Source organism: Eublepharis macularius, chromosome 4, assembly GCF_028583425.1.
Source record: "Eublepharis macularius isolate TG4126 chromosome 4, MPM_Emac_v1.0, whole genome shotgun sequence".
NCBI classification, from domain to species: domain Eukaryota; kingdom Metazoa; phylum Chordata; class Lepidosauria; order Squamata; family Eublepharidae; genus Eublepharis; species Eublepharis macularius.
Window position 1 is genome coordinate 82,352,222 of NC_072793.1, and position 23,187 is coordinate 82,375,408.

The window sequence follows — 23,187 nt, forward strand, 5'->3', positions numbered from 1 at the left end:
AGATGATGGTATAACAACATTCGCTTTATATACCGTCCTTCAAGATGACTTAACACCCACTCAGAGCGGTTTGCAAAGCATGTTATTGATGTATTGTCGAAGGCTTTCACGGCCGGAGAACGATGGTTGTTGTGGGTTTTCCGGGCTGTATTGCCATGGTCTTGGCATTGTAGTTCCTGACGTTTCGCCAGCAGCTGTGGCTGGCATCTTCAGAGGTGTAGCACCAAAAGACAAGAGATCTCTCAGTGTCAAGGTGACACTGAGGTGACACTGAGAGATCTCTGTCTTTTGGTGCTACACCTCTGAAGATGCCAGCCACAGCTGCTGGCGAAACGTCAGGAACTACAATGCCAAGACCACGGCGATACAGCCCGGGAAATCCACAACAACCAAAGTATGTTATTATTATCCCCACAACAAAACACCCTGTGAGGTGGGTGGGGCTGAGAGAGCTAGAAGCTGTGACTGACCCAAGGTCATCCAGCTGGCTTCAGGCGATATAAAGTTGCACTGTATTATTATTGTGTCTTAAGCACTACTGGGATGAGGAAAAATACACACAAAAGCTTTGTCTGCTTCTTTATTTTAAAGTTCACAACATTAAATAGTAAGGCAGAGTGCTTCCAGTGTCCTCTCATGAGGAACCAGTTAAATGTTTCTGTAGAATTGCGTGGAATACATTTTAACACTTATTCCTATGCTTTATAAGATTGAACAAGAAAAAGAAACAAATCACTGGACTAAGGTGTTATAATCCAACAGTTCTTGAGGCAGCCTTAAGGTCTCCACAGTATGTCCTATTTTCCTATACATGTTACAAGCAGGACTAACAAGTTATCACTTCAGCACAGCAACATCTTCAGTTTGACTCGCAAAATATTACTTAGCCAAGAACTGGTTTTGGAGAGGTTAAACCAGGGATTATTTCGAATTAGTTTATAAACTGAGGACAGCAGACACTAACACTACACATTTAAGAATAAACACTGGCTAGACTTCTTAACCTCATGCTTTACATTATATAGTCTACACAAGCCCTATAAACATTGTTTTTTTAAACCACCCATTGCACAAATTAGAAAATAAGGCGCAATCTTCATCCAAATGCTGCCAGACAAATGCAGATCATTTTAAAATACATCTTTGAACAATTTGCAATCTACAATAAACTGTTTTCCAACCATACTTCTAGTGTGTCTCCAATTATGTACTTACAGGTATTTTTCATCCAAGACTGAAATAGCTATATTCTGTTCTTCCATCTGTCTGCACTACTGCAAAGTCACATTGCAATTTACTTCTCTTGCCAAGTTTTACAGAGTCATGAGATTTTCCTTCTTCCATTTCCTGCAGGCTGCATAAGTTTCATTCTTGCATCTGCTGCTTATTTCAAGAACAGTATGGTGAAAAAATCCAAACCACTGGGTTCCAATGCATTTCTTCCCAACACTCTTAACAAAGAAAAGACTGACACGCATGTGTTGAAAGATTTTGTGCATGTGTGTTTCACCATTGCAATACTGAATTTAGGGTTACCAATCAAAATATAGAGCCAACCTTGGGTATTATGTAGATAATAACCATTTATTCATTTAATTTGCTGTTCAGAAAGCCATGCTTATAATGGTATGGTCTCAAGTACAAAACAAGGAAAATGCATGGTGGGTGATAGTTGCTGTTTTCTGAAAAGGTGTTAGGTTCAAGCACATACCAAAAGTGATTTTGCCTATCAAAAGTTTTGAATATCTTTGACTGATATACTATTCTTAAAGGAATAATTTCAAGAACACAAGTGCCTCTTTGCAACACCCTTGCTTCAATAACACAGCAGCATTTTCATTTACTGGACTGCCCAATAACCTGGTTCATTTAAACCTGCATCTCCCAACTTAAGACTGGTAGAAACATTAAGTCCCCAAACTGCAGAATATTGAGGAGGCATTAAGTGTCCTTTTTCATCATCACCTTTCCTTAATATACTGCAAAGGACAACATAATGTTTCACAGAATGTCTACTTGGTTCCTAAGGCAGTGCTACTTAAAACAGGATGGGAAGCTGCTTTACAAGATGCTACATGCTGCTAGCTGCTTTACAAGATGCTACTGCAGCCTTGAAATAAATTTGTAATGTCAAATGGACCTAAAAGGGATCCTGGCATTCTCTAATGCTAGCCTTATGAAATCGACACAAAAAATGCTAGTGAAGGTTTTTGCTATTCATGTGATTTCATCAAAGCATAATGCAAGTACATAGATGGCCACAAGTTTGTACACTGAGTTTTGTGTTGTAAAGTTGACCAAGCATGTGGTGTAATCAGAAAACCATCTTAGTGGGCATTGCAAAGAAGGAAGCAGAGGAACACAGAGGCATGGCTCTCTCTCTTCTACATTTTTTGGCTGATATTTGTGGTGTGCATTCTCATCCAAAGAAAGCTCCATGAACCAGTGCCATCAACATTTATTTGGGACACATTCTTCTATAACAGTGACACGGTGCAGCATGTGGCCATCTTTTAGGATCCAATTATCAACAGGCTTCACGGAAGCAGAGGGCCCAGGCAGAGCTCTACGTGGTGAGTGAGCCAGATGACCTCACAGCTCTGATCACTTTCCTCTGTGGGTCGGATTGGAGCGGCAAGATTTTTAAATTCGTGTTTCATCTTAAAACTTACAGTAACTTCTCCCTCTTCTTTCTGTGGCATAACCTTGATGAATATTCCAACTTTATTAGCCTTCCGAAATGCTATGATGCTGCAAAATAGGAAGGGAAATATTGAATATCTACATCTTCCATATAATTGCTTTTAAAAATAAAAGCTATTTGATATTTCTGATAATAGCCTAATTACTCCACTGTAGCCAGGCTATCATACTTGGTCACATCATGAGAAGACAAGATTCTCTGGAAAAGTCAGTAATGTTAGGAAAAGAGGAAGACCTAAAATGAGATGCCTTGACTCAATAAAAGAAGCCACGTCCTCCAGTTTGCAGGATCTGAGCAAGTCCATTAATGATAGGATGATTTGGAGGTCATTCCTTCATAGGGTTGCCATAGGTTGGAAATGACTTGACGGCACATAACAGACACACACAGCCAGATATATTAACAAGCAGTTCCTGAATAACAGAATGAACTTCATATTATTTACATCAGGTCTTTATATAGTATCTCCATTCACAAGGAGTATTCAACATAGCATCATAGTTTTAGCAGAGCCCTGCTAACCAGTGTGTTGTAGTGGTTGGAGTAGAATCTGGGAGATGCAGTTTCGAATCCCCACTGCCATGGCAGTTCGCTGGGTGACCTTCAGCCAGTCTAAAACACTCAGCCTAACCTACCTCACAGGGTTTTTATGAGGATAAAATGTAGGGCAGAAGAATGATGCAAGCCATTTTGGATCCACATTGGGGAGAAAAAGTGGAGTATAAATGAAATAAAATAAAAATAATTGAAAATTGGATTTTTGTGAACTTGCTATTAGTTTTGACATGTTACAGCTATTATCCTATCTCTGAGATTTAGAAAGGTGCCTTTCACGGGTTTAATAGCCTTACATATGACTGCTAATTTTTGTTTGCACAATGTATAATGAAAGTTTAGCAAGTCTTCCCCTTTCAAATAGCCCCATGCCAGAATATGTCCAACCACATTTTTGGACTACGCTCAACATCATTTTAATTTGTATAGTTTCAGTAGCTGATGACGTTAATATTTATATCTCTTTATCTCCTTATTCCACAAAAACTTTCTTGTGTGCTATTATCAGTACAACTACCATTATGCAGAAAATTTCTAGATGAGCACACTTATAAGCCACAGAACAAAGCAAGACAGATGGGGAACTGAGCAGAGATACAACTTGCCCAAAGACCACATGCTGAGGTCGCAACTATGCTGAGATTTGAACCTGACTCTTCCAGGTCCAAGTCTAAGATATCCCTCATAATGACACCAACATTTCTTAAGATAGGTCCTGTTTTGCCAGAATTTTTGTTGAACCTCATTTATCTATTCATGTTACATTTGCTTTGTAAATGTAATTAAAGTTGCTACAGTATACATGGAAATATTTGAGGCCAAATAACATTAGATGCTTACAGTATGGAGTGCCCTGGAAATAATTATTATTGGAGCACAATTTAATCAAATTGCTTCTGCCCTCATTGCACAGTAAATTTTGCACATCTGGTGAATTCATCCACATTCCTAGTGGTTGATTGTACTTGCCAAGAAAGGCACAAGTGGTGGTAAACAAACTGTTCCTTAAATGTTGAGAAACAGCCATTTGGTAGCTCTTTCTAGTGCCACCTATATGATTGGCATACACATAGATTAGTTCTAGGACAGCCAACTGTGCCACCCAACAGACAGCACGACAAAGCACCATTTTCAAACAACTGAAATACAGAATAAAGGAAACCAAGTACAGTGCTGGTCAGCTGCTAAAAACCAATGCTGCCAACCAACAGTGAATCTAAGAAGACATAGTGCTACTCATACACACACAAGGAAAAAAACTCACTCAGGATCATCCTGAAAATCTTGAGGCTCTGCCAACTCATCATACTCTGCTGCTGCATCTTTGCCAGCCAAAATTAGCTCCTTAGAAGGAACCACCACCTGAAAAATTGTTTGTAGAAAGCACAAGTATGTGACAGGTATTAAACTGTCAGTCACTAACATGTAAGCTGCTCACACATTATGGCAGCCATAAAATGTTGATGCCTGGATAGAAGGGTTAGGGCTGGGGGGGGGGGGGGGCAGGAAGCACATCATCTCTCCAAGAGGAAAATCTTATAGGCAGTTACAGAGTAAACAGTTTGTGTATTTTCCAACACCAACTTCCAAGTGTCTACCAACATTTGCATTAGTAAGGTGTAATACCTTAGCAGTACTATTGATGTCATCAGGATCACCTTCCTCACACTCTTTCAATGTCACATGGGTAAGGTTTTCCACTGGGTTAGTTAGAGTTAGAAGAACTTGACTCTCCTGTGAAGACATGTACATAGCAGACAAAATAATTCTCCAAATCAAAACCTCTCTCCTTTCAATACCTCTCATTGCAGTTTGCAAGCTCACAGTTGCAAACCTCCTCCTCCTGAAAGTCCAGAAATGCTGTTTTTTCCTTACATGTTAAACACAGAAACTGCCTTTGGTGCAGCTATCATTTAACAGCTCAAGGCATTTCATTGCCCTAAGAAAGCTAGTGACAGGACAGGTCTGTAAGGTGACTGGTATTCCAGACATACCTCACTGCCACTGAGGTGGAAGATGAGCTCCAGTAGAGCTGCCATTTCCAGGGAGCCTTACCTCTCCCAGTTCATTATAGGGCAGCTTGTGTGTGTACCTTTCCACCCGTGTGCTTATACTGACAGAGTGAAAACCTCCAAAAAACTGCCATCAGAGTCTCGGAAGTGTGCGCTCCCCTCCCCCATCTTCCTGGTTGCCCTATACATACAAGGCAAGCTCCAATGGCAGAATTAGTCTGTGGGATGTGTGAGCATATGTGCACACATGCAGTAGGTCTTCTGTTGGACCTTTAGATGTTTGAATGAGGTACACAGTTTAATAAGGATGTCTGCTGACTCAATGTAAAGAAAGAATTTAATAGCAGAAACTATGCAGCATGACTGACAAGGTGACATGAACTTGCAGCTTTATAGTAATGCCTGCCAATAGTTGGTGACAAAGTGAAGATTTTCTTCAACCTAGTTCTGCAATGCATGTGCAGGCACAGGTAAGAGACATAAAATGCTGATACTAAGATTTGTCAAGGCAAACTAGGACTGAGTAATCTGTGAACTGAGTCATGGTTTCACAAGCCAACCACAGTTAAAATAAGCCATGGCTTTGTGTGACGTCTAAACTGGGCTACTGTCTGGATTCTAAACTATGGGTACTGTAAACCATGGTTTGATGTGATGTCTTAAATTGAGCAAAGTTGAGTAAAGCAATGTATTAGGTTGAGGTCTGGAAAAATGATGATTGAAAAAAGAGAGGGAAGTCAGTCTCCCACCCATCCTTTCAAGCTTTCAGATTTCTACTGCAAGACAGCTGCCAGCATAGATAAGAACTAACCTTCATGTAGCGAAGATTGGGAATAGACATGATTCTCACTTCAGGGATGTAGTTGCTACAAAAGAAACAAGCAGGATAGTGAGTGGGGGAGAGAAGCAAGCAAAATGAGCTTCTTGGCGCTAGAACTCCAGTGTTATTTTTACATGTCTATGACACCTTTCAGCTTAAATTGTGCTCCAAAGGTGGCAGGTTGTAACAACTGGCAAAAATATTTATTATAAACACAACATAGTTTAATAAAAAGAATATATGGTAAGACCTCCAGTTGGACTTTTAGAGACCAAATGCAAATAAGCAATGCCAGAAAATGTTAACAAGTCTGCATTACTCACAACAGAATCTGAAATTAGGCAAGAAGGCATATATACACACACAGTCTTAGAAGGGATTAAATAAATATGCAGAACTTCATCTACTTTTCAGAGAAGCACATTGTACTATACACACCATATTTAGCTAGGGGGAGTAATTCACTGAACAGCTTACCATTACATTTTAAAGCTAAAGTAGCTAAACTGGGCTTCCCACTTTAGCCTAGTTCTCACTAAAGCACCAAAAGTCTTTGTCTCGGCTACCCAGGGAAGACTGCAAGTGGTGTTTGTGTGTGTGTTGGGGGTTCTCCATTCCTATAACATTCCTACACAAAGAACATTAGATGGCATGGGAAAGAGTTCTTGCCCAACCTTCAATCATTTATGTCTCCAGCTGCAGTCTAAGGTGGTAGAACCCAGTGAAAACAAGGCCTAAAATTTATATTCTTTCTTCCACCCATTTCCAAAATACTTACACCGCTACTAGCTGGATTTTGAATTTGATGGATGTAGGATTGAACTCTGGCTTACTCAAATTGTGTTCGCATTTCTAGAAAAGAAAGATGTAAGAAAAGTTTGTGTGGTCAAAATATCACAGAACAGTCAAAACTATAAATGTCACCACTCAGCTACTCTCACTTGCATTCAGCCATGGAAAATGGTAACATAGCGACAGCTCAGAGTTTAATTCAGATATCTGTGCATCATAAAGATAACCTCTCACTGATGTTGTCAAGGCTCTGCAATTCTTTTCAGGTTTCAAGCTTATTATGATTTTATCCCAAAATAGGGTTGCCATGTCTGGGTTGCAAAATTCATGGAGATTTTGGGGTAGAGCTTCAGGAGGGTGGAGTTTGGGAACTGGGGGAGGGGGGGGGGGGAGACTTCAATGGGGTATACTGCCATAGAGTCCACTCTCCAAGTCAGCCATTTTCTCCAGGGAAACTGATCTCTGTCATGTAGAGATCAGGTGTAATTCTGCGAGATCTCCTGGGAGGTTGGCAACCCTATCCAAAAATGAGATAGCAATTACTTCTGTTGATGATAACTGTTAAATGCTGATACTGCTCAGAATATTTAGGACTCCACATTGGAAATGTGCACACTGCTTAAAAACCTCATGAAATGGATCAAAACTCTTCCCCTGGAATATGAAGAAATGAGGCATTTTACCCAAGATTACATAGCTCAGAACTCAAAATAAGCGACTTGTAATCAAAACCACTGGGAGACTTATGCTAACCACTCTGTTTTCTAAACAAAGGAGAAAAGAATCCATATTTTCAGCTACATACCCTACACCGCAATGAGCGTTTGATCAACAGGTGCTTATGACGTGGGTAAAGCTGAGAAGCACAGATGGGTTGGAAGTCTGGCTGCAGCAGACGCTGCCGCAGGGTTGTCACTGTCCACAGAACAGAAAGTTCAAATTCTTAGTCAACCGTTTTGAGCCACAATGAAAAGTGACCACCACATCAATTCAACAGCTTGGGCATAAGAACATAGGAAATATGCTAAACTATCACCTTCTGTGAGATTGATTGGTCTTGTATAATAATCCTCAGGCAGAGGTTCCACTTCCTCCACAGCCTGGGATGGTTCAATTTTTATCTCTTTCTGGTCCTCTCCCTCTTTCAGCCTGATGCAAAAAGAAAACAAATGAGCAAAAAGGTATGATTAATATTGTGAGTTTGTATAAAAAATTATTGAAAAATTAAAATATTGTATAATAATTCAGAAACCTTTATATTCATCTTTTAGTATTGTTTTAGACATTTTAAATATTCATTTCATTGAAATAAAGTCAATACTGAAACTTGAACCATCCCCCCAAAAGAATTTCACATAGTGCTACTTTCTTTGGGAGAACTTTGGCAAATAATTCTGCAAAATACCAGCCCAGAATATTTTTACTATCCTTTCCATCTACATGGAGTTGTTAAAAAAAACACACACACAACAGCAGAAAAGCAGTAAAGAGAGGGGCATTTAAACATTTTATTGCTTTAATTCTATCAATGTACTAAACAACTTTTTCCCTTACAGTGGAATATACACGCTAGCAGTTAGCAGATACCTTCTATCCAAGGGGAGGGGGAGGCCCTCACACACACACACTCAAACACACCATCATGAATCATCTTTTAAAACAAAAATAGAACCTTGAGGTTATAGTTACATGTATTTGTGTGGAACACGTGGCTTGGCCCTGTCTCAATGTTTTCAGTAGGGCTCACACTCAAGTAAAGGTGCAAAGAATCAAGCATGGCTACAATCCTATACATACACATGTGGGAGTAAGGCCCAGGGAATACACCTGGATTTATTTCCAAGTAAACATCCATATGAACGAGAGACCTGATAAATTACTGCAAATACTTAACCTTCCAGATTCCATGCAATTCAACCACGGGGTACATGGGCAAAAGTAAACAGGACTGTTAAATCCTCAATAGTAAAGTAGTACAAATAATTGAGCTGACTCAGAAAGTTATACGATTCTCAGGCACTGAGGCAGCCCTGATGTTTGCAAACTTCAGAAACAAGAGTACTAACTCAGCCTTTTAGCTTGAGTATTGAAAGCTCACAGTGCTTACTGGCATGTGCAAAAGTTTTTTCTTTTATTTCAAGGGGCCAAACTCTTCTAAAAACAAAGCTGCAATCAGCCTTGGCAACCTGGAGACAAATTATACTTACTGTAAGTGACCATCCTGTTATAAATGACATCCTCCTTTCACCCCAACTAACCATATACAAGACCCTAATACTCACGAGAGTCCAGCAAGAGCACTGATTGGTGCTCCGGGCCTCTGACGCTGGAGCCTGGTGCCAAGGCCATATTTGTCCTACCAAAACAAAAAAAACAAATCAAGCCTGTGGCCTGATGAACCAATCCTCAAAGTTTTCAATATACCTTTCTATAAAAAGATCAAGCAAAGAAAAGCAAAACCCTCTGCTCAAAGCATTTATTGGTAATTTGGTTAGTAAAATTAATCAGGGACTCAGACAGTAGGAAGTTGCATGCCACGCAGCACTTTTTGTTTAACTCCTAAACTAATTAGCTGTTTGATCTAGATCATTCAGAACATGGTTGCTCACATACTAAAGAGCTCCAAAATACCTTCTACTGCAATTAAACACAGTGGACATCATGAAATATATATTTACAGAGGAGTTAGCTGTTTGGCTGCTACAAACTAACAGGGCAAAAAGCCAACTGATCCACACACCAAAAGGAGATGTTTACATATACTAGCAAAGGAATATACTAGCATATATACTAGCAAAGGAATGTTTTTGTTGCTCCCTCCCCCTCCCCCCCTAATTGCCTCTTCTCTCTCCTCCTCTTCTCCTCCCTCCTCTTCTGTATTTGACCAGTCTCTGTATCATGCATCTGACGAAGAGAACTTGATTCTCGAAAGCTTATGCTACAATAAAATTGGTTAGTCTTAAAGGTGCTACTGGACTCTTATATATTTACAGCATATCTTCCTATCTCAAGTTACTTGTCATCTAGTGAGGTGTGCTCAATTAGATTAGTTGTTATATTTGAAGTAGTGGCAGAATGCTTACCTCACTGATGATCCAAGCCTAGCAATCCCCAAGTTACATTATCAATGACTACATGAGTTTTAATGGCCACAGGTTCTTGAGGCATGTTCCTTGTTTAGCCTCATAATCTGCTGCAAGTTAGGTCTGTAATTCTCATTTTACTATACTTAAGTTAATGGTCCAAGTACATATAACACTGAGATGAACAGAGACTTGAACCAGCACAATACTCTGATGAGTAATAGTATCTTTATATGACAAAAAGTGAGACCACACAACCTGGCCAGGTGTTATATTCAAGTCAACAATGCTGCATTCCAATTGGATTTCAACTGTACTATTGTAGGCATACTCAAGTCTATAAATTTAGATAGGGTAAAGAATACACCTATAGAGAGCAAGTGGATTTAAAGGCTTTATCACTATCAGAAACTGAAGGAACTTACCACTACATGTATAGTGTGTTGCTGAGGAGAGCCCCCCAAATAGCAGCAGGTAGCAACGGAGACAAGAAAAATGCAGCAATAAGGATAAAAGCAAATGCACAGAGCAAGCTGGTTATACAGTTATTCAAGAAGCAAGCAAGCATATGCAAACATAATCAAGCTATGCAAAATTAAGTCTCTCCCTTGGCACTGACATGGGATGTGACACTAAAAATCCGAATGAAATATGTAATTAAAGCTGATGATATCGAGTACATAACATATCTGTACTGACTTTGGGCTAGCAGTCCAGAAAGGATTATAGAACTATGGTTTTAAACCCAAGCTTTAACTCATTGTCTCCTCAATAATGTCATACAAAGGCAGAATTACTTTAAGGATTCCCAAATTACAGGTGCTTGCATTTCAGCGGTGAACTGTATCCTTAATTTTTAAAGCATTCTGTTGGTTAGTATTTGAAGCTTCATCACATAAGATTACTGATCTGATAAAACAGTGAGCTCTTGAGCTCAAATGTCTATTAAATTTGCCTGACTCCTTTTCTGTTATTTCTCTACTAAAACAATAATTCTGCCATTTAAAAAGCCATGGTCTGATTTTCACCCTGGAGGCTCTAGAATATGGTACTCTTGTTTAGCTTACTGAAAATGCAAGCGGCATGTAGGGCCGACGTCGAACCAGCTTTTTACGATCTCTTTCCATCTTTTCCTTCTGAGCCAGTTGTTGATAATATTCAACCAATTTATTGATCTGTACAGGAAACAATGTTATGTTAAAACAATGGAATGGAAGAAAAGGTGTTCATAACAAAACAGGGATTTTACTTCATTCATACTTGTTTTCCACTGATTATTATAGTGCTACAAGCCCTCTCACAACTGAGCATAAGGAAAACGTCACTTTTCTGTTCCTGGCCACTGTCCCACATTTTGTTCATTATCACTTTTTTTAAAAATGCTGAACATTTGCCATTACACTCACAAACTGTGTGTATGCTACCATTCTGTGCACATAATACATTTCTCCCTCTGTTCTTGCAGCCCCTTCCAACCTCCAGAAAGGTCATTCTCAGGGTTACAGGACCCATGCAGAGGAACAGCTTGGGGGGGGGGTCTCCTGGAGGGAGAAAGGACAGACATGAAATTGCTCCTCTCTCTTCTTCCACAAGCACAGCTCTGCTGAGATGGAATCCATTTCACCCTTTGCACCTCCAGACCATCAAAACGCACAGCTGTTCCTCCACACAGATCTCATGACTACAGGAATGACTTTGCAGGGACTATGAAAATAAAGGAAACCTCCATGTGACTTTTGTGCACGGATGATTGAATACAAGCCACCATTTCATCATTTTCGTTCATACCATCAATTTTCTTTTAGTAGACACTACTGTTGGCTATTTTGTGATGCTCTCTCAAGCTTTCCCCTTCTCTTTCTTGATGCCTGATAATATGTATGAGGACACAGGCCAACTGACCAAACATTGTCAACTGTCTGTATTTTCTTTAATGCTGCAGAAAATAGCAGCTTATCTTTATTCAGCTAACCTTCTTCTGCATCATGGTTTCTTCCTTTTTATTGCATCCTGGTTTCATTGGATGGCAATAACAGGTGTAAAGATCCCTTCCTCCACAGCTGTACATGAGTCCAAGTCACACACGCCTCATCTAGGAGCAAACACCCTCTGCCTTGCAGCTTATAGAACCTAAGCCCTACTTCTGGCAGTGTGCTATGACTGCCAATATCAGGGGCACAATATCAGAAGAAAACACCAAGAAATGCTAATAGTCATTGCAGGTCTATGGTTTGCTTCCCTAACAGAATTTTACTAGCCTGATTATTTTATGCTTTTTTCCAATTGCCAGAATCAGGGGGTGCAAAGCAAAGACAAAACAACACATTGCTGGTTTTACTATTTACATGCATGTACCCTCTTGGTGCACAAACTATGTATAATGCACTGTATTTCCTATAGAGGAGGAGGAGCCTCAATATGATCTGGAATGGGGATCTCTAAAGTTTCTAAGAGAGAATGGATTCTGGAGTCTTATGGAACACACTGCTGGTCTTCATTACTATTCAAAACTTGCAAGTATTTCTTTACTATTAAAAAACGACTTTCAAAGTGTCCTAAGACTTATTCTAAATTCAGAAACTGAATTATGCAAGACAAACAGTGTCTGAAAAGTACAATCCATTGCTTTAGGATATTTTCTATCATTCTTTTTCTGTATATTTGGATTGAAAATTTTTGTGAGGAGTTACACTTTAATAACATGCAAATTTTAAAAATTGGTTATTTGATCTATGTGTGGTCAATTAATCATTCTTTTTCAGCCAGCAAAGGATATGGCACTAATTCAATATTATTTAAGGGGGAATTATTCCAAGACACCAACAAGAACTTATAGGTTCAAAAGATTCACAAGATGGTTCTGGACTCCAGAAATATGTGGCGAGACTGCAGAGAAAGAAGATCACCATCTCTGCTGTAGTCAGATGATAGATGGCTCTCAGTGCTGACCACAGAGCTGAGTTTTTGTTCTTTCATGATTACAATGACAACAGTAGTCAAGGCCACAACTCACAATCATAAAGCCGAGGAAGGGGCAGAATGAGAACAGCTGGAATAAATTTATCCTCTAAAGTATTGTGACTTGAAGTTTAATTTCTCTGTTTGGTGCCTAACTAGTAACTGTGTAGTCCTGAAAAAAATGCCCAGCCTCACTAGTAACTGACCAAGCTGTTCTACTAGTACTATGTTCATCTGTAATGCTGCATGCCTGAGCTCTTCTTTCTGGGCATTAGCCAGTGAGCAAAACAATTTAAAATGAAGTTTGAGTTACATCATTTCAGAATGCAGTGGCATTCTGCATCTCAACCACTATCAGCATACAGCATAGCAAATAACAGAATGCATCTGGCTCAAAGAACTACTCGCATAATGTATGTGAACACTGGCCACATCTGTGTTCAAAAGGCTACAGACAGTGAAGTGCAGTGGAGGTTGAAAGAGACTCCGATCTAGGTAGTGGACAACATCTTGCCACCAGTAGAGTGGCAAGATGTTGTCTCATCTCTCTCCCCCTCTAAAAAAAAACTTGTTCTCTGAGTTCACTCAGAGCATTTTTTGCTGTTGCAGAAAGGGGTGGGGAACAAAAATCACACCAATGTTGATGGAAATTGTTGTATTCCTGGGAACATCAGTCTGGATCAAATCCAGAACCTTAAAGGGTAACTGTTGTTGGAAAACCTCTCTGCTACTTCGTTCCTCTTGTGTGATACCTTCATATCCAGGCCGAATGTTGTATCAACTTGGCAGAAGGTCATGCCTAGTATAAGCCCCAATTATACAAAACTCAGCAGTATGTTCATTTTTTTCTCCTCAGTGAGATAATAAACAAAACTCTACCCACTAGGAATTCTCTCTCAGGACACACTATCAAAGCATATGCATTTCCTTTTCTTACCTTCTGAGTATGAGGATTCTCTGGCTCCTGCCAACCTCCACTGGCTGCAGTATAATAAAAAAAAATCAAAAGGGGAGAAGTCTCATAGCTGATGCACTGGGCAACTAAAATAGATCAAACCTGACTGTCCCTCTCACATTACCAGGGAATAATGCTATTGCTATTTTACATTGGTTTTAAAAGACACTAGAAAAAATACAAAGTTTTGAAAGGTTCCTTTGTGGACACAGAGTTCTGCATGTGAGGAACTGACTGATCATACTCTGTATCCCAACAGAGTACAGTAAACTCCAGCCCAGACTTGCAAGCCGCTATACGCCTGGTTCCCTGGAGCATATGAAATGCCCCAAGAAGATCCAGTTTATTTTCAGTAGCAATCTAACTTGAAAGAGTGCATGCATGCTACAAGGCACATGCTCAGTTTGGTACACAATGAGTTTTTGGTACTCGTGAGTGATGCACAATAAACATCTCTTATCCCTGGGGGCAAGACCATACCTTTCCCAGTAAGGATCTGCAGGCCTACTTCCTCCAAGCTATCAGAGAATAGCCCAACAGCAGAGGATAGTAGACAAGTGCTAATCTTGAGAAGTAGACGTTTAAATGTACTGGTTCATAGGTCATTTTCATCTAGCCAACACCAGATGGAAAGACTCCAGAAAAGCCATTCTAGCATTCCAAAAGTTCCCAGAACTGGGGTCCTCTCCTGTACCAATTCCCTGGCATTACTGGCAACAGGACTTTTTTTAGTAGCTAACAAAAGAGATAACTGATTCATGTCTGCAGAGTCCAATTCCTCCCTACCACCATCAAATCTTTGGGTGGCAAAGAAATAACCCTTATTTGCTGCTAAGTGGATTGTTAGTCCTAATGAAATTCTTAGAGCTCCCCACCTGTCTTTCATATTTTCTAGTTTCCTACTATCATAATAAAACTCCAAGATCTAATTTCAGATATGTGAGCAACGCTCCATGGAACAGTTTTCACCCCCCCCAAATGTTCTTCTAACACATTTTTTCAAACTATATCACTCACCAACTGATTTATCTGCCATGCCGACATCTCTGGATGTCCAGCGGCAAAAGCCACAGGCCAGATAATAAGCTTTCTTCATTGTAGTTTTAGCTGGATCATCAGGCAGAGGAGCAGGGATGCTTGTTGCTCGGGTAGAAAGAGTGTGCATGCAGCACGGGCAGTCAAAACAGTTAGCACACCTAAAAAAGAGGTATCAGCTTGAAATTCTGCACCATCAAGGTTGTGCCTTAAATTCCCCATTTTCAGTTGATGATTCAGACACTGCTTCTGAGAACTTTAGAAAAATGAATTACTCCCAAAGGATTCATCCGAGGAAAAAAAATCTTTGGGAATCCCAAAACTATCAAACGTTATGGGGTGCAAACTTTCATATACCAGCACACATTTCATTAGATGCATGTAAAATAAACTATTCTACAGGGTGCTTTTCATATTTCTGATGTATTTGATGAAAACTTATCACAACACACACCAAAGTGTAGCATTCATCCAAAGCAGTCAGCAGCTTGCAATAAGCACACAGAATGTAAATTGGATATACTTTATTTACTTCATTTATAACTCGCCTTTCTCCTCGATGGGGACACAAAGTAGCTTACATCATTCTCCTCTACTCCATTTTATCTTCACAACAACCCTAAGAAGTAGGTTAGAATGAAAGTGTGCAATTAGCCCAGTCACCCAATGAGCTTCCACAGCAATGTCCAGATTTGAGTTCCTAATCTGAAACTCTATCCACTACACTATGCTAGCTCTCTAATGTTAAATTCAGAGGCATATTCTCATCCCAATGAGATCACATTTTAAACAGAATACACACAACAGCAATTGTTTTAAAATGTTTTAGATTCTTACAAATATAAATAAATATGTAGCAAAGCTGAGTACACATGTATCTAAGATTTGAGAAACTGAGTGAGCAGCATTTACTCTTACCTGTTTTTCTTCAGTTTGGCTTCAGCTGATGGCATATTTTCCAGACAACTGGGACAATAGTGAGAATCCACCTAGAGAATACAGAAAGGTTTCTATAGTCCTCATCACTATACAGGGACAGTTATGAACACCATCTCATATAAGTCAGTATCTTATTTAACAAACACAAAATGTGTATTATAAAACTCAGCATTAGTGAAGGGGTAAGCCAATCATCTAATGAATGTTATATAGCAAATTAAAGAATGTATTTTGCTTGCTCCTTTCCTTTAGATGCCATATCAAAACTTTTTTTTAATGCAGGCTTTTATTGAGGGGTTTGATCTTTGGGCCTGGAGATGAGGAGTCTTCTCTGCTGGTCATTTTCTGCTCAAAATCATACCCATCAAGATACCCCCTCCATGGGTTTCCAGATGCATATTAACCCATGTAAGCATATCTAGAGCCTCAAGGTGTGGGGAACAGCTTTTGGTGTAGGGGGGTTAATTTTGAGTCTAACAGAGTAACGAGTGGGGAAGTGAATCTTGTGTGCACATACATAGCTACTCCACAAAAGGTGATGTTACTTTTCTAAAGAAATTGAGCTCCATCAGACAAACCTTGCTGAAACATTAGACTGCCCATGATTAGTATGCCAATATAAAAAGACATTCTCAAAAATCACAAACATTTTGTTATAAATTGTTTGTAGAGAGAAAGAGTTCCATTCTCATTAATAATTCTCATTAATAATGACATATTGTCGAAGGCTTTCACGGCCGGAGAACGATGGTTGTTGTGGGTTTTCCGGGCTGTATTGCCGTGGTCTTGGCCACGGTGAGAGATCTCTGTCTTTTGGTGCTACACCTCTGAAGATGCCAGCCACAGCTGCTGGCGAAACGTCAGGAACTACAATGCCAAGACCACGGCAATACAGCCCGGAAAACCCCCAACAACCATCAATAATGACATACTTTGTAAACCTCTGAGTGGGTGTTAAGTCATCCTGAAGGGAAATCGAATGGTGTTGTTATTATTTTGCATATCAAGATTTCATATATACTATTATTATTATGAGCAGCTTCATGTATAGCCTACTTTTCTCACTGGTATTCAAGGTGAGTTTTAGATTGTTCAGTCAATGGTAAACCTCTATATCTCTGGAAGGAGCAAATGAATAACTAATTTTACTCTCCTTGCTGTGCACACCGTTGTGAATTATCATTCTCTCTGGGAAGTGCTTGATGCAGCCAAGGCTTGAACACACTTCACAGAACAGAGCTTAAGAAACTGCAGTTCATATACAACTTGCTTTCTCTTTGCGGTGTCTGTTGTTTAAATGACACTTCTTAAGTGGGCAGCACAACAGAACCCTTAAAATAACACTAAATGTTAGGTAGGTAACAATTAGACCAATTCCACAAATGCCAGCTTAGCATGACAGCTAGTTCCTGTACACATCCGTGAGATGGTTCAAAATTTGAACCTAGTATCTTAGGTGGACAATCAAGACTAATTACAGATAGGAAATAAAAAGAACTTGTGTCTTCTAATCATAACATGCTATTCACTTAACATAAGTTACCTTAGTTAAATTCCGCATATAATAGACTCTTGCCATTAGAATAAATGTTTAGATTAGCTACAGTAACAATAATGGCTAATAATTATGAAATGTGTCTAGGAATTCCAGGTGAAAAATATTCTTAGCTTTAAAAAAGTAATTGACAGTAAGTAATTTGCTGCCATCAGGAAATTCATACAGCAAAAACACTTGTATCTAAATGGACTAGAGACAACCCAACTATCAGAAAATAGTTTAACTTTACCTGTGACTGTGCTACAAATAAAAGGCAACTGGAACAATCAGTTAAAGAAAAAACAGGAAACAACTGATTCGTAGACAAAGTATTTCTAGTCAGGTTTAAACATTTTCTGGGCTATAATTTCTTTGGCGGCATTGGATATACTACAATCTCATCTGAGAAATAGGGCTGTTACGCAATTGCTACAAGATGAAAAGTATTACAATGTTCAATATACTGTATAAATGAAAGGAGAATAGATTGCAGATAAATATATAAATACGGATAAGGTAAGAACCCCCCCCCACTCGATTTACAAAAGGAATTGATAATTCTGAGTATGGACGTAGGTGGTACTGCTTTACAAGCAAGGAGCAAACTACCAGGGCCCTCAGGATATAGGAAATCACTGGAAGACTGAGAAGAAAATTACATGGAAGTAGATTTTACTGGTATATCAAAATACAGAAGCTGTGTAGGGAAAAGATTCCTCAATTATCTGTCAGAAATTAGAAAGTAAGGCCTTTCCTCATCCACCCCTCTTTTACCAGGATAACCCGGCCCTTTTCGATGTTGTCCAATCAAATAAGAAATCACACTTGACAAAAAGGAAGCGCCCCACTCAAGAAGCCAGTCTCAAGAATCACCTCCAGGGACCAATCAGACAAAGTTATGAACCGATCTGAGCCACACCGGCCAGCAGGAAACTAGCCAATTAGATGAAAAGGAAGACCAAATGACAAAGGGAAAGGCCAATGGACACTCGGGGCGTGTACCCTGGTCTTCTCTCCACCCACCCTTACAGCCCAGCTTACCTCATGAGAGACGCATTCAAGGGAGCGAAGTTCGCTGCAGTAACGGCAGAAATAGAGCTGCGAGAGAGGCGAGCGAATCTCTTTCTCGCCGCGGACTAAGTAGGAGACCCGCTCGGATTGTAGCAGCGAAGCCATTTTGGAAAACGAGTACCAGCCAGCCTCTCCACTCACTCACCGCACCCGAGCACTAACTTCCGGCACGTGACCAGGAAGCGCAGGCCTCAGGGGTGCACCCACGTGGTCATCTGGCGGTTTCCGGTGCCTGAACAAATAATTCGCCGCGTAGAGGAAAGGATATCAGTGAAGGAAATTAATAACAACAATAATTTTAAAATCGTGGCTGTGTCTAATTTAACAAATATACAGTATTGAGAGTTTGTGTTTGTGAGTAACTGATAGCTGGACAGCACTGTGGCAATTCAATTTTCTTATTTTATGTCGAATTTTCAAAAATCCTGGTTTTGTAACTTTGCAACCGAAGATAAATCTTAATCATCCATGTTTTTTGTTGCACTGAACAGGATTTATATTTTCTATAATCATCTGTAAAAAATCTTGCTTTGTTATATTCAGAATGCAAGTAGAATGTTTTTATTTTATTTTTATTATTTTTATTTTATCGTATTTATATTCCGCCCTCCCCGCAAGCACTTTTTCATTCACATATCTCACAAAGTACTGTTTTCCAACCAAATAAAAAGAAGCCACTAAACAGTTGCTTTTAACTCTCTGTACGTTTTAACGTGCTCTTCTTCCGAGGAACTCAGGCAGTGTACGGAGCTCTTTTCCCCACACTTTGTCTTTACAACATCCCTGTGAATTAAACTGGGCTGGGAGAGATCACTGGCCCAGGGTGATCCAGGGACCTTTATGGTGGAGCAGGGAATTAAACCCAAGTCCCCCGTGATCTTTTCTAACACATGTAACCACTCAAAGGATAACTTCATTCGATGTATTGTCGAAGGCTTTCACGGCCGGAGAACGATGGTTGTTGTGGGTTTTCCAGGCTGTATTGCCGTGGTCTTGGCATTGTAGTTCCTGACGTTTCGCCAGCAGCTGTGGCTGGCATCTTCAGAGATGTAGCACCAAAAGACAGAGATCTCTCAGTGTCGCCTCAGTGTCACCTTGACACTGAGAGATCTCTGTCTTTTGGTGCTACACCTCTGAAGATGCCAGCCACAGCTGCTGGCAAAACGTCAGGAACTACAATGCCAAGACCACGGCAATACAGCCCGGAAAACCCACAACAACCTTCATTCATTTGATTAATTTAAAAAACAATATGTTTGAAACTAATTCACATCTACATCAGCACTCAAATGCAGGCTTATACTTCTGTATAAAAACTGCTGTATAAAAACTGGTAGCTGCTAGAGCCACCTGGCTGATCATGGTCTGGCAGTTTCCAGTGGTCACCATGAACCTGCTAGTAATCTGAACTGACTCCTAATGATAGTGTTGGCCATTGTGATAATTCAGAGGATTGTGTTGAGGAGAAGATAATGCACACTCTTCCATTTTTTTGGTATGATTTTACATTCATATCACACAAAATAGCTTTAAGGCTACATAACGCATACGTGAGCATGCAGGAAGCCACAGTCAGCTCAGAACAATGATTAGCAAATAGTCTTGATTGATTAGCTTATGCTTGAGCAAGAAATGTACACATTCCATGTTGACAAAATCATTCAAACTTAACATGGTTCAGAAGTTAAGAAAAACGTCTTTCCTCACAGCTCTAATATCAGAAGCACCATCTAAGTTCAGCTGTTTCCCAGGCAATGTCTCCATTTCTCAACCAATAATTTCACCATCTCTACTCTAATAGTGTTCCTGAAACCAAGAAGATTATTTCTTGTAACAAACTTTATCTCCTACTTAAACTTTAATTATGATGGACAATAGACCTTGTGTGGGTGTGACAGAAAGTTCCGGCATACCTCTTGGCAAGCAAGACTAGGAGGAACTCATGGTTTATAGGTTAGAATGAAGTCTTTAGGTCATAAGCCTTTAACATTAAATATAAATATATGGCAAATTAATATAAATTCAGATCCATACCTCTGCAATTACAAGTGACATTCTCCTATGGAGAAAAAAACGTATTTGTGTAAGAGTTTTGCAGCCATAAATGATGCTACAACTGCAGTTTTTTCATCCCTCTCCCTACCTTCTACTTCCATTTTCTGCAGGAAGCAGAATCCTATTTTATTCAATGAATGAGCCAGGGGTGGAATGGGATGGAAGAAGCTGCAGCTATCCTGAATATTGCCACTGCAGAGCTGCTAAAGAGACAGATGTACTCTTTAGGTTGATACTTGGCAAATGAGACAAAGTAATTAAGAGAATTTTTCAAATGACTTCTATTGAGGGGTTCAGAAGCACTAAAAGATCACATCCAATAAAATGGTGCATCCACTTCTGTTATGTATGCTGAAAGGACATCTTAGCCCATGCTGGCCTGCAAATCCAAATATTGATAAACTGAAAAAAGATCATTGTTCTTACTCATTTTTCTTTATCCCATATTTTCTTCTAGAAGCAGAGATAGTAGCATTTTAACTATGCAACAATCCACTTTCCTTAGAAACACTACCAGTAACTTTAGCTGTATGATAGGGTTTGTAGGGGTGAGAGTTATCTTTTTAAAAGGTTTATTGAATTTATTGCAATGGTTATTCCAACAAAACTTGCAACCATAAAACAAACAAAGCTGTAAAATGTGAAATGATTCTTCTCTGTGAACCTGAACAAATGAGTTATCACAATACATAACTATTGATTTATTCCTAATTCGGCATAATCCCTGGCAAATCTGCTTCCTCTTTGGTATTTATTCTTGCTTAGTACTGTAACACTCTTGTAGCTGAAAATTAGTAAATTGTATGAAAATGACTTGTTTTATTTTTTCTTTTTATAAAGATAGCTGAAAACATCCAAGAATATATGCCTCTTCCTTAGCTTTATAAAATGCAGTTGTGAAATATTCTTCCAAAAATTAACTCCATTTTCTCAGCAGACAGACCATTCCTTTGCATTCTCCTCAGTGATGACTTAGTATAATATTTCAGGTAACAGAGGGATTCAACGTGTTCAGTATTTAACTTTTGTCCAGAATGTCCCTATTGTGGTAGTTCATGACAATTACCTCATTCTCCTCAAAATCCCAATCTAATTGCTTCTATTGAAATTCCACACACCCTGAAAATCAGGAATAATTTCGTTAAAGAAAACTGTTTCTGTCTGGCAGCTTATATAGTTGTGATGCACTTGTAATGGACTTCTTAAAACCTGGTTTCTTAAAAAAGAAGAATGTGGTTTTGCTAGCTTATGATTGGTTTTAGTACCAATAAGAGGCAATCTTTGTTATTTTGGTACTCAAATGTCTGACATAGAATCATAGAGAGAGAGAAGTTAATTGCAAAAATTATTATTCTGTCATGTGTTGCGGGATTAAGTCTTGACATTAAAAACTGATTCTGTGGCTGAAAATTGGCCTAAGCAAAATCCTATGATTAGATCATAGAGCTGCTTTGCACAAAGCAATTTCCTATATAAATATCATTTCCATGTAAGAAAGCCATGTGTAGTCTAATATGTCATGAAACAGGAAATTGTGATAGATAATGGCTGAAGGCAAAAGAAAATGATAAAGTAGGTACTTCTCTATGAAAACTTATATTACAGTGCATCAGTTAGTCTTTAAGATGCTACAAGGCATTTCACTGTGAATGACAGTGGGGATCTCACCATGTTTACATATGTAAAAATAGATGGCTGTGCATGTGTTACCGTATCAGCTGGCTATGGAAATGACTGTTGTACAAGATGAAGTCACATTCTTCTTAAAAGGGCAGCTTCATATCTTGGGGAGCCCAGAATTGTTGCTGAAGTTCCAAGTAGTGGCGTTGAGTGCCTTTTACCAGCTTCAGCTAATGTGCCAGCTACACCCACTGATGGAAGATACAGACCTAGCTACAGTCATTGTGTGATTTCTAAATTAGTGCAGGAAATGCTGGGGAAACAAAGCCACAACAATTAGACACTCCCGAGGCCATATCCTGTTGTAAATCATGGTGCTCCAGAACATCCCCATCTCCCAATGTCTGTAGCTAAATTGCTAATTCCGCAAGGTCATTACATGTCGGTAAAGAGAGAAACGAGAGAGAGAGAGAGAGAGAGAGAGAGGCAGCCAAGTCTCATCCCAGCATGACTTTCAGCAGAACCAAAGTATGATTGAATTTATATGGCGCAGAGTGGTAAGCTGCAGTACTGCAGCCCAAAATCTGCTCACGACCTGAGTTCGATTCTGGCGGAAGCTGGGTTCAGATGGCCGGCTCAAGGTTGACTCAGCCTTCCATCCTTCCAAGGTCGGTAAAATGAGTACCCAGTTTCCTAGGGGTAAAGTGTAGATGACTGGGGAAGGCAATGGCAAACCACCCTGTAAAAAGCCTGCCAAGAAAACGTCGTGATGCGATGTCCCCCCATGGGTCAGTAATATATATATATATATATAGCCAACAGAATTTTCCCCTTAACAATTAGATCATCATAATGTTCTTTATGTGGGTTGCCCGCAATCTGGAAACTCTAGTGCAGAATGCTGCCACTCAGCTGTTAACAAGTACAAGTCTGCATACTCACATTACATGTTACTAATATTACAAATGAAATCAAGAAAACCCCTCTGTTGTGCATTGCTGAAGGCTCTACTTTGTCAATTGCAATAGTAGACTATCACAATTCAGAATGT

General features: G+C 39.5%; 1 protein-coding gene across 1 annotated transcript; it reads right to left on the minus strand.

Moving 5' to 3' along the window:
* Positions 1–566: 566 nt before the first annotated feature.
* On the minus strand, positions 567–18,758 carry DCTN4 (dynactin subunit 4). Its single transcript, XM_054978273.1, has 13 exons — positions 18,432–18,758; positions 15,833–15,903; positions 14,897–15,075; positions 13,862–13,905; positions 11,034–11,141; positions 9,166–9,239; positions 7,920–8,032; positions 7,689–7,798; positions 6,870–6,943; positions 6,083–6,137; positions 4,886–4,993; positions 4,524–4,621; positions 567–2,751 (listed from the first exon to the last, which is right to left on the minus strand). The coding sequence occupies exons 1-13, from the start codon at positions 18,564–18,566 to the stop codon at positions 2,538–2,540; spliced, it is 1,383 nt and encodes a 460-aa protein (XP_054834248.1). The 5' UTR covers positions 18,567–18,758; the 3' UTR covers positions 567–2,537.
* Between the last annotated feature and the right edge of the window lie 4,429 nt (positions 18,759–23,187).

What these genes read in the sequence shown, in the direction of transcription:
- DCTN4 (XM_054978273.1), bottom strand. Translation starts at nt 18,566, where the DNA reads ATGGCTTCGCTGCTACAATCCGAGCGGGTCTCCTACTTAGTCCGCGGC. An exon ending in ACATCAATAGTACTGCTAAG is followed by an intron (nt 4,622 to 4,885) that starts GTATTACACCTT and finishes ACAATTTTTCAG; the next exon opens with GTGGTGGTTCCTTCTAAGGA. An exon ending in GATTTTCAGGATGATCCTGA is followed by an intron (nt 2,752 to 4,523) that starts GTGAGTTTTTTT and finishes CCTATTTTGCAG; the next exon opens with CATCATAGCATTTCGGAAGG.